At 44.3% G+C, this 11,146-nt stretch overlaps 1 protein-coding gene across 6 annotated transcripts in view; it reads left to right on the top strand.

Annotated features, from left to right (window-relative positions):
• Positions 1–65: 65 nt before the first annotated feature.
• Urgcp (upregulator of cell proliferation) overlaps positions 66–11,146 on the top strand; it is a 28,442-nt gene continuing 17,361 nt past the window's right edge. For 2 of the 6 annotated variants that reach the window (XM_090332465.1, XM_090332463.1), the window contains exon 1: positions 66–221. Coding sequence is in view for 2 of the 6 variants with exons in the window: in XM_090332461.1 (XP_090188587.1) it covers positions 9,896–10,014 (119 nt within the window). In the remaining 4 variants the exon portion in view is untranslated. Of the gene's footprint in view, positions 222–7,304; positions 7,376–9,395; positions 9,470–9,731; positions 10,015–11,146 lie in introns of those variants that run through there. The other 4 variants (XM_090332467.1, XM_090332462.1, XM_090332468.1 and 1 more) reach the window with 4 other exon arrangements.

Here is an 11,146-nt window from a genome sequence, read left to right as displayed (position 1 = left end):
GCGCGTGCGCGCCGCGAGGCACTGTGGGAAGGTCGCTGCGCGCGGCAGGTCCCTGCGCAGTTAAGGGCCGGTTCAGTTCAGTGTCTGGCTTCCTAGGCCTGTCTTTGTGGCCGTGGCCTCAGCTCTGCAGGGGCCTGGGTATAGTGACATTACTAGACACCCGCAAGGTGTCACACCACTGGCTCCCTGTGCCCACCTGAATGGTAGTGGTTCTCAACCCAGTAAGTATCCATAGGTTTCTGTACGTTTTCTGTTTCCGTATGGATGAACGTATGGATAAGCATGCCTAAAAGTACGCGCAGGGGCTGGACAGCTGAATTTTTGGTAATACTTCAGGTGTTTTTGATACAGTGCCAAGATTAAGAACCACAGCCTAAAATCTGCATATCCCAAAGTTATTCTCTTTCCCCTTTTGCCCAAGACCCCAGGGGTATCTAGAATTGAAGTTTTTTTCAGCAAGGGACTATGAACTAATTAGTATGTTAAGAAAAATTTAATCGGTTGCAGCCAACATTTTAAAAAAATGATACAATAAAGTATACAATATTAGTGCTATCTCACAGTAAGGGTAAGCATTGCGGGTGTTCTGTTTATGTTTGTGGATGATTGTAGTGCTTTTGTCTCTCAGACAGACACTTAGGGACGTGAAAGTGAGATGTTAACGCAGTTACTCTAGAATCAGAGGTTTAATCTGGGATTGCTAGCCAGAGAATGTGGTCATCTACATGTGTGATAGGGTATGCAGTAAATTGCAGGTGTTTTTGTGGTTCCCCAGTCTCCCATTCCTCCCAATATGTACATGATGAACAATGCTCTAAAATGTAGATCTTATCAAGTTATATTCCTTTCCAAAACTTCCACAGTCCCAAAGCTTTCCCTCTGGCCTAACCTCCAGTCTAGTTGACAAGGATTTTTATTACTCCACCATCTACATTCATTCTACTCTTGTATACCCTCTTCTTTTTTCTCTTAAACCTTCCACAGGGCCAGAAGTTTGGCCTAGTGGTAGAGTGCCTAGCATGCACAAAGACCCAAGTTCAATTCCTGGGTACCACATAGGTGGAAAAAAAGCCAGAAGTGGTGCTGTGGTTCAAGTGGTAGAGCTCTAGCCTTGAGAAAGTCCAATGACAGTGCTCAGGCCCTGAGCTCAAGCCGAGGACTGGCAAAAAACAAACAAAAAACAAAACAAAACAAAAAGAATCTTCCACAGCCAGCTCAAGCATTACCCTCTGAATGGCCCAGGTAAAACAACCTTCCATTGGTATCATATTGTTACAGTACAAATTTCCAGCTACCGGTCATGGCTGTCTGAGCTAATGAGAAAACTAAGGCAGGAGGATAGTACACTGGATGCTAGCCAAGTCAGCATAGCAAGACCTCATTCGAATGAATGAATGAATAAATGAGTAAACCAAAGAAGCGTTGTTAAGTCTGTGGAACATTCATTCCCATGTTGTTTATGTGACTCTACCTCTTTAATTTTTTTATGTTTTTATGTTTATGTAATAATATAAACTTCATGTGATAGTTAATACATACAACTTCACAAACTACTTTGGAGAATAAGTTTACTAATGATACTAATTTCTGAGATTTTTCAGCAGAGAATTTGCATCATTTGAATAATCCAGAAAAAAAACCCTATAGAATAGGATAGGAAAAATTCCATTTCTTGTCCCTGGATTCCATTTATTGTCCATAGGATTTTGTTGTCATTTTTCTTTTGCCAGTCTTGGGGCTTGAACTCAGGGCCTGGGTGCTGTCATTAGTTTTTTCACTCTCAGTGCTAGTGCTCTACCACTGGAGCTACAGCTTTAATTCTGGCTTTTTTTTTTTTTTGCCAGTCCTGGGACTTGAATTCAGGGCCCAGGCACTATCCTTGAACTTCTTTTACTCAAGGCTAGCACTTTACTACTTGAGCCACAACACCACTTCTGGCTTTTTCTGTTTGGTATTGAGAAATCCAAAGCACTCAAGCACTAAGCCACATTTGCCAGCCCTCACTTCTGGATTTTATGATTAGTTGTAAATAAAGGTCTCATAGACTTTCCTACCTGGCCTCAGATCTCAGCTCCTGACTAGCTAGGTTTACAGGTGTGAGCTCCTGGAATCCCTCTAGTCCATATATATATACATATACATATATATGTACACATATATATTATATATATATATGTATGTATTGCCTGGGCTTGAACTTAGGGCCTGGACACTGTCCGTGTGCTTTTTCAAGGCTAGCATTCTACTACTTGAGCACCAATTCTAGCTTTTCTGTGTATATGGTACCAAGGAATCGAACCCAGGGCTTCCTGAATGCTAGGTAAGCACTTTACCAGCAGTCCACACTCCAAGCCCTCCATGTACTTTTTTTTAACTTTTCATTATGCTTATATGTAATTGTTCAATTTTTTAAACTTTGAAATAACTTTATGAAAAAATATTGCATAAATAATAAAGGGCCCTGAATTTTTCAGTCCCCTCCCAAAATGTGATATGAAAATAACAATTTTGGGGCCGGGAGTTTGGCCTAGTGGTTAAAGTGCTTGCCTAGCATGCATGAAGACCCGAGTTCGATTCCTCGGTACCACATACATAGAAAAAAGCTGGAAGTGGTGCTGAGGCTCAAGTGGTAGAGCTCTAGCCTTGAGAAAGTCCAAGGACAGTGCTCAGGCCCTGCGCTCAAGCCCAGGACTGGCAAAAAAAATAATAACAATTTTGTTCCATAAAACTTAAAACTTTGGTGCTTTAAATAATACCAGAGTACAAGATGTCAACCTGTGAAATGGGAAAAAATACTGTAAATCCTATGTATGATATTAGGTCAGTGATCCAGAATGTCAAAGGCCTCTTACAACTTGAGATGAGGATATAGCTCAGTAGTAAAGTGCTTGCCTAGCGTATGTAGTACCTCAGTTTAGATCCCCAGCACTGATTAAAAAGAAAATTAGATTAGGCCTTACCCTAATAGACAGTTAACTTGATCATCTCTAAAGACTTGTTTTCCAAGTGAGATTAAATCTATTGATACTAAGAGTTAGTACTGTTTCATCCTTTTGAGGGACAAAATTCAACACAGCAGTGAATGAACCTAGAGAACCTTACATTAAGTCTGATATATTATTCTTACATCAAATAGGAAATTTTCTTTCCTTGATTCTTTAAGTTCATGATACTACCTGGTAGTGCTATAATTCAGTTCAAGGACTAACTATACTAATAACACAGGTAGAATCCATAGATTAAGATTCAGTCCCAGAAGTATGTCCTTTAGATACTAGAAACAAATCTCAGGTTACCATTTGTACTTCTTAACTCTGAGTCATAGGTATATTCAATTAATCATTGGCCATTGGCATCCCCAGCTCATTTCTGTACTTTGGAGGAAATGGATGAGTCTGAAAATTTCAAACTTCATTTCACTGGGTAGACCCTTTAGCATCCAGATCTGAAAACTGTCCTGTGGTTCCACCAAGAATCACCTTATTAGGTTTGGTGGAATGGGCTGGTTAATGAACAGGGATAAGGACAAAGGACAAAGATATATTTCATATTAAGTGAAGGAAGCCCATCACTAGAGGCCAATACTGTATTTAACATCCGGAATAGGCAGAACTGCAGACAGAAGGTAACTTAATAATTGTCTGGGGCCAAGGAAGCGGAAAAACAATGGAGAGTTATTGTTGATGGGCAAATTATGGATGTAAAACTTTAAAATCTAGGCCAGGAGTTCGGCCTAGTGGTAGAGTGCCTGCCCAGCATACACAAAGACCCAGGTTCAGTTCCTCAGTACTGTATACCTAGAAAAAGCTGGAAGTGGTGCTGTGGCTCAAGTGATAAGAGCTCTAGCCTTGAGAAAGCCCAAGATCAGTGCTCAGACCCTGAGTTTAAGCCAGGACTGGCAAAAACAAAAACTTTATATTCTAATAATATACCGATAACCCAGTTGCCCTACTGTTAGCATTTAATCCAATGATTTAATTCAGAAATTAATATGCTAAACTAATTTGTAAGACTTTATTCAACATTTCCACCCCCCCTCAAAAAATATAAAAAGAACATGAAAAGAAATTTGTGATCCTCTTGCCTTCTGGTAGAGGAATATGAACATGTATCACTGTGTCTGACCCTTATAATATTAAATTGAAATTTTAATTTAAAAAATCTTATACAGGACCAGGAATGTGTCCTAGTGGTTGAGTTGGCCAGGCATAGTACTTCATGTTTATAGCAAGTAGGATTGTTGCGTTCAGGGACAGTTTGGGACTATATAATGAGATACACACACACCTTATGATGCAAAAAAGTAAGAAACCCAGTGCCATTGTCTTGAATCTATAGTCTTACTTTCTCAGGAGGCTGACCTCTGAGAATCACAGTTTAGAGGTAGCCTGGGCAGAGAAATCTGAGAGATGTTTCTTTCCAGCAACAAGCTGGAAGTGGAAGCATGGCAGAAGAGATAGAGCACTCACTACCTGTTAGTGAAAAAGCTGGGCAAGAGTACACAAGGCTCTGGGTTCAAGCCCCATGCTGGGAGGTAAAAATGAAAGAAAAATAAAAGTGAATAGACAATCTTGGCTTGGTGTCTCATACTTGTGATCCTAGCAACTCAGGAGGCTGAGATCTGAGGATGGCAGTTCAAAACCATCCTGGGCACTAAAGTCCATGAGGCTCTTATGTCCAATTAACCACCAGAGAACTGGAAGTGGTGCTGTGGCTCAAGGGGTAAGGTGGTAGCCTTGAGTTAAAGAGCTCAGGGACAGGGCCGAGAGTTTGGCCTAGTGGTTAAAGTGCTTGCCTAGCATGCACGAAGGCCCGGGTTCGATTCCTTGGTACCACATACATAGAAAAGAGCTGGAAGTGGTGCTGAGGCTCAAGTGGTAGAGCTCTAGCCTTGAGAAAGTCCAAGGACAGTGCTCAGGCCCTGAGCTCAAGCCCAGGACTGGCAAAAAAAAAAAAAAAGAGCTCAGGGACAACTCTGAGGCCCAGTGTTCAAGTCCCACGACCAACCAAAAAAAAAAAAAAAAAAAAGGAATAAAAAGTGATTAGAGAAGAAACTAGGAAACGAAATTTTGTTAATGAAAAGATGGACAACAAAAATTGTCATCATAAAAATGAAATGGGCTGGACTTGAGGTTCAATGCCTATAATCCTAGCTACTTAGCAGGCTAAGATCTGAGGATTGTGGTTTGAAGCCAGGCTGGGCAGGAAAGTTCAAGGAATCAAGAATTTTTTCTCTAGTTTACCACCAAAAAGGTGGACGTGGAGGTATGGCTCAAGTGTTAGAGTGCCAGCCTTAAATGGCAAAGCTAAGGGAGAGTACAAAGCATTGAGTGCAAGCCCCAGCACTGACCCACATACACAAAAAATATATAGGATAAACAAATAATTCCACCCACAAAAATGTGATAAGTGAAATGGGTTCGGTCCTGTAACTTTTTTTTTTTTTTTTTTTTTTTGCCAGTCCTGGAGCTTAACTCAGAGCCACAACACTGTCCTTGGGCTTTTCTCAAGGCTAGTGCTCTACCACTTGAGCCATAGCAACACTTCTGCCGTTTTCTGTATATGTGGTACTGAGGAATCCAACTCAGGGCTTCATGCTTGCTAGGCAAGGACTCTATCGCTAGGCCATGCTCCTGGCCCAACTTTTTTTTTTTTTTAATGATTTAAGACATGATCTCATAATAGCCCAGACTGGCCTCAAATTTGTGATCCTCTTGCTTCAGCCTTCTGGTAGGGGAATACGAACATGTACCACTGTGTCTGACCCCTACAGTATTAAATTGGAATTTTAATTTAAAAAATGTATACAGGGCCAAGAGTGTGTCCAGTGGTAGAGTGCTTGCCTAGCATGCATGAAGCCCTAGGTTCAATTCCTTGGTACCACATACTCAGAAAAAGCTGGAAGTGGTGCTGTGGCTTGAGTGGCAGAGCACTAGCCTTGAGCAAAAGTGCTCATGGCAGTGCTCAGGCCCTGACTTCAAAGCCCCAGGATTGGCAAAAACAACAACAAAACCTTATACAAAGGATCTAAATGTTTTCAGTGAGGAGTTTTACCTAACTACTCCTCTCACCCTCCCCAATACTAGGGATTGGACCCAGGGTTTTTGCATATGCTAGGCAAATGACTTACCTCAGAGCTACAAATCCAGCCCTTTGCCTAACGTCACAGAATCATTTCTGGGCTTAGTGGTAGAGTGCTTGCCTAGCATGCATGAAGCCCTGGGTTGGATTCCTCAGTACCACATAAACAGAAGTGACCCTGAGTGCTAGCAAAAGCTCAAGGAGTGCCCAGTCCCTCAGTTCAAGCCCCAGGACTGGCAAAAAAAATCAGAATCAATTCTAAGCCATGCACCTCTGAGGATAGTACTTTGAGCTAGCCCGTGTAAGAAACTCCAAGAGATTCATCTCCAATTAAAAAGCTAAAAAGCTAGAAGTAGGGGTGTGCCTCAAGTGATAAAGTGCTTGCCTTGAGGGGAAAAAAGCTCAGACTCAGCACCCAAGACTTGCACACACGTACAGAAATGTCTCCTAGGACTAGGAGAAATTTCTCAACTCATTTCATGAAACTCTGTTGAGGGGAAAGGATGAGATGAGAGATTGAATATGGTCATGTAGCTTATTTGCATGTATGAAAGAATGAAACCTGCTGAAATTGTTAAAGAAGTGGGGAATGCAATGGGGAAGAATTATAGAGTATGAGGTTCATTGAAAGCTGCACATCAATATGGCTGAGGGCAGGGGAAGACAAACAGGCTCTGATGAGTGTGTACTGGTTGCAAGGTGAGGTAGATGATTTGTATATATGGAAATTGCATAACTGAAATCAATTGGCATTGTTTTAGGAAGGATAGAGGTGAGATTGAATGGAATACATTGTATACTGAGTGGAAAATGTCACAATGAAATCCCTCCCTGTATAACTAATTAGTATGCTGCTAAAAAAATAAAAGGGGGGGTTGAGATACATTGTATGAACTTTATGGAAATGCTACAGTGAACTCCCTCTTGTGCAACAATGTATGCTAATGAAAATAAATTCAAATCCTAGAAACTTTGAGGAAATTATGTATAAGTATAAGGCATTTTGGTTAACTAGATCCTTATTGCCCATTTTAAAAATTATTATTATAATGAAATAACTGTCTGCAAAGTATGTGCCTAAGAATAGGCACAGATGCATTTTACCATGCAGTGGAATGCTAAAATCTGTGTTGAAGGAGATAAAATTTCAGTCAACTTGAATTGCCTAATTTTTTTTCTTTTTCCCTTTTTCCAGTCCTGGGGCATAAACTCGGGACCTGAGCACAGTCCTTGCACTTTCTCAAGGCTACTGTTCTACCACTCAAGCCACAGCACCACTTCGACATTTTTGTGGGTATGTGATACAGACGAATTGAACCCAGAGCTTCATGCATGGTAGGCAAGCATACTATCAAGTAGGCCACTCTGGTGCTCCACAATTGCCTATTTTTTTTTTTATAACTGGTAAGCTTTTTATTTAATTAGTGGTAATTTTTTTTTCAGTGTAGATTGAACCAGAGTTTTGTACATAATAGACCACTCAGTTACTTCCCTATGAAAGTTTATTTATGTATAAATAAACTGGTGCTGGTGGCTCAATATACTCTGGAGTCTGAGATTTGAGGGTCTTGACTTGAGGCCAGCCTGCACAGGCAAATCTGAGAACCTCTTATCTCCAATTAATCTGCAAAATATGGGATACAGAGGTGTGGCTCAAGTGGTCAGCCATGAGCAACAGCATTTGGTCCTGAGTTCAAGCCCTAGTAGTAGTAAATAGAAAGTGAAATCTGAGCCAAGCAGGGAATGTTGTTCATTGAGACAGTGCTTGCTCAGCAGGCAACAAACAGAGCCCTGAGTGTGATTCTCCAACTCTCTCTAACCCCTTCCCCATGGCTGGATTTTGAGTTTGAGTTACAATAGTGAAACTCCTTACTTCCTTCCCCCGCCCAGACACGGGGAAAATACATCGGTAATCACTGTTGCTTTGAATCAACGGTTTGATTGCCCACTCTCTGAACTCTCTTGGATTTGGACTTGTACTTAGTTGGAGCCCTACTAAAGTTCCTATCCCTTTATCAGCTTTTATTTATTTTTTTTGTGGGTCATGAGGCTTGGCTACCCTTGAGCCAAGCCCCCTTTCCCGTTTTCCTGAGTAGCTAGGATTACAGGCGTTAGCCACCATGCCCGGCTCCTTTATCAACTTTTTTTTTTTTTTTTTTTTTTTTGGCCAGTCCTGGGCTTGAGCTCAGGGCCTGAGCACTGTCCTTGGACTTTTTCAAGACTAGAGTAGAGCTCTACCACTTGAAGCCTCAGCACCCTTTCTGGCTTTTTTTCTATGTATGTGGTACCAAGGAATTGAACCTGGGTCTTCGTGCATGCTAGGCAAGCACTCTACCACTAGGCCAAACTCCTGGCCCCCTTTATCAACTTTAAAAAAAATTAATTAAAAATTATCTTTAAGTGATTGTACAAAAAATTTTCAATGTACAGTTTGTGGAGCAGTGTCTTCTGCAATTAGACAGGAATTGATAACTTCCTCTTTATTAAGAGGACAAGGAAACCGCGTTGAATGGGTTCTTTCTAGATGGAAAGGGGCAGTGTACCGGAGAACTGCGTTGGTCCCTTTACAAATACTAGCTCATTGTAATCCTTGTAGGGACTGGACTTGTTAGCCTCATTTTCCGAAAGAGGAACTGTGGCCCGAAGAGCTTCTGTTTTACCTGAGCTCCTATATCTGGTTAATTGGTGGAACCTAGATTCCAACTCAGATAGCTCTGGTTGCAGACTAACGCTTTCAATCGCTGCTTTGTGGTTTTGTTCTCAGTGAAAACATTTTTAAAGTTTAGCAAGGATTTTTAATATAACAGGGATAAAGTAGGAATAGAAAAAAAAAGAAACTTCTTGCTCCCCACTCCCTGCAGGAGATGAGTTAAAGACTCCAACATTATTCATATTACTCCAGATGACAACGCAAAAATGCTCCAGTTTACACGGCCAGAGGTCTGAGGAGGCATTTTCCACCAGAAGAGATGGTTTGTTTCTCAAAAGTGAGGCTCACGGAAATGCCCGGCCTGCGGGCGGCCGGCGCGTCCCGCCCCCGGGCTGGGGCTTGTTTACGGGTGCGGGCAACACGGTCGTCCGCCGTGCCGCGTCCAGAGGGAGACGTGACGGGCAGTCCTTTCCCAGGCCCGCCACGGAGACACTGCCTTCCCGGAGGGAACGGGGGTGGGCGCTCTGCTCGCGGCTCCGGCGGGGCTCCGGCCTCCGCCCCGCAGGGACTCGACTGCCGGACGCGCCTCGCCTGAAGCTGGGCAGGGTCGAGGGGCGGCGGGGCGGCGGGGCGGCGGGGCGGCGGGGCGGCGAGGCCCCTCCCCGGCGCCGTGCCGTGGTGCGCCAGCAGCGGAGGAGGCGGGAGCGCCGAGTCCGCCGCGCTCATGGCGTCGCCGGGGTGAGTCCGCGCCGGGCTGCTCTGCCACCGCACCGGATCGCCCGCCGCGCCGCCCCCTCCCCCCGCCCCTGTCCGCCCGCCCCAGACCTGGCTGCGACCCGTGGCCACCCCGCCCGGCCCCTCGGCCACGGCCTCCCCGACCTTGGGAGGACGCTGCGGGGGGCTGGCGGACTGGGATGGGCGCGGGGCGGCGGGGCGGGCCGGCGCGCGGGCCGGGCCTGGAAGGCGGGGCGGGGCAGGGCGGGGCGGGGGTCCGGGAGACCCAGGCGAGGGTTCGCCGAGCCGCACCTGGCCGGGGCTCGGAAAAAGGGATTGGCGATCGGGTCGAGGTGGAAATCAGAACTCGAGGCCTGGCCGCGGCCTACGGAAGGTTCGCCGGGCCTGGCGTCGGTTTCTGGCGTTTGAACGTGATTGCGTTGCAAGTTGATGCTGGGTCTCACGGTCGGTCGTTGGAGCCCCAGAACGTCAGGCCCCGCCGCCCGGGCCGACCGGAGCCCTTCCGCACCTGGGCTCGGCTCGGCCCTGCCCTTGCCCGTGGGCCTTCTGTAAGTGCCTGACATTACCTCCTTTCTATATTTTTTGATTTAAAATATTCTTTAGGGAATAATAGTGACACATACTTTACTGTAAAATTTTTCCTACTTGCGGAAATCCAACCCCACACATTTTCTTTTTATTTGAACCTTTTACTAGGCATGAAAACCGAAAAATGACAGCATTAATCCCACATCTTCATTTTTACAGAGGTGGAAAATTAGTCACAAGACCATTTTAGTTGGTAATTTTTTTTTTTTTTGGTCTGTTGCCCGCCATTCAGAGGGCTTTACACCCAGTTGGTAGCAATCCAGGCTGTACATCTTTACAGTTCACCCGGGCTTTACAAGGTATAGGGGGTGCAGATGTGGAAGTTGTGTCTCTCATCAAGAGAGACCTGAATTGGGTAGTGCTGTGATTTGGCTCAATACAGGGGCCTGAGTGAAGCAGGCTGAATTTGAGCCTAGACTTGTGGACTGCAGCCAGGTCACTTCCTGGGTCAGGCCTTTTCATTTCCAGCTGAGTGCCCAGGACTTTGATTTCGTAAGTCAGTTGACCTACGGGGTCCAAGGTCCTCTCTGTATTCCTGCCCCATTTGTCAGGAAAGTATAAGTCAGGGAATCGCGGCAGCAACATGTGCAGTGCTTCCAGGAGACATATTAGAAGTCATGGTACATGTGGTGTCTTAAGCACATTGCTTTGTAGATATAGATCAGAGAACTTAATTTGGGTTGGTAATTCCTAAGCCAGCCAGAAGTAGTGGCATTTGACACTTCAGGCTCTAGTTGTCAGAGACTGCAAAGCTGCAGTCTGTGGTAATAATTTTCTAAGCACTATTTATTGCAAATCTGAGGTAATAAAACCTTTTGTATACTTCATTTTACTTTATGGGGAAACTCACACTAAGCTTATTATGGTTTGCACAAATCTCAACTGTACATATCTCCAGACCTACTTCCCAGGTGTCCCCTCTTACAGGTTTCTCTGGGACTGGAGAGTCTAGCCAAGGAGAGAGATGTGAGTCCTGTCCCTTAGGTGATTTGCAGGAACAAATTCTGCTATTGAGTGGAGTAGTGATTCTGTACTATTCATAGAGTCTCCAAATCTGAAATTCTTCACTAAGTGACAACCTTCATGAGATAG

The sequence above is a fragment of the Megascapheus bottae genome, chromosome 5 (genome assembly GCF_031878675.1).
Source record: "Megascapheus bottae isolate mThoBot1 chromosome 5, mThoBot2.hap1, whole genome shotgun sequence".
NCBI classification, from domain to species: domain Eukaryota; kingdom Metazoa; phylum Chordata; class Mammalia; order Rodentia; family Geomyidae; genus Megascapheus; species Megascapheus bottae.
The sequence above is the reverse complement of the archived record's forward strand: the minus strand, read 5'-3'. Positions and strand labels throughout refer to the sequence as shown.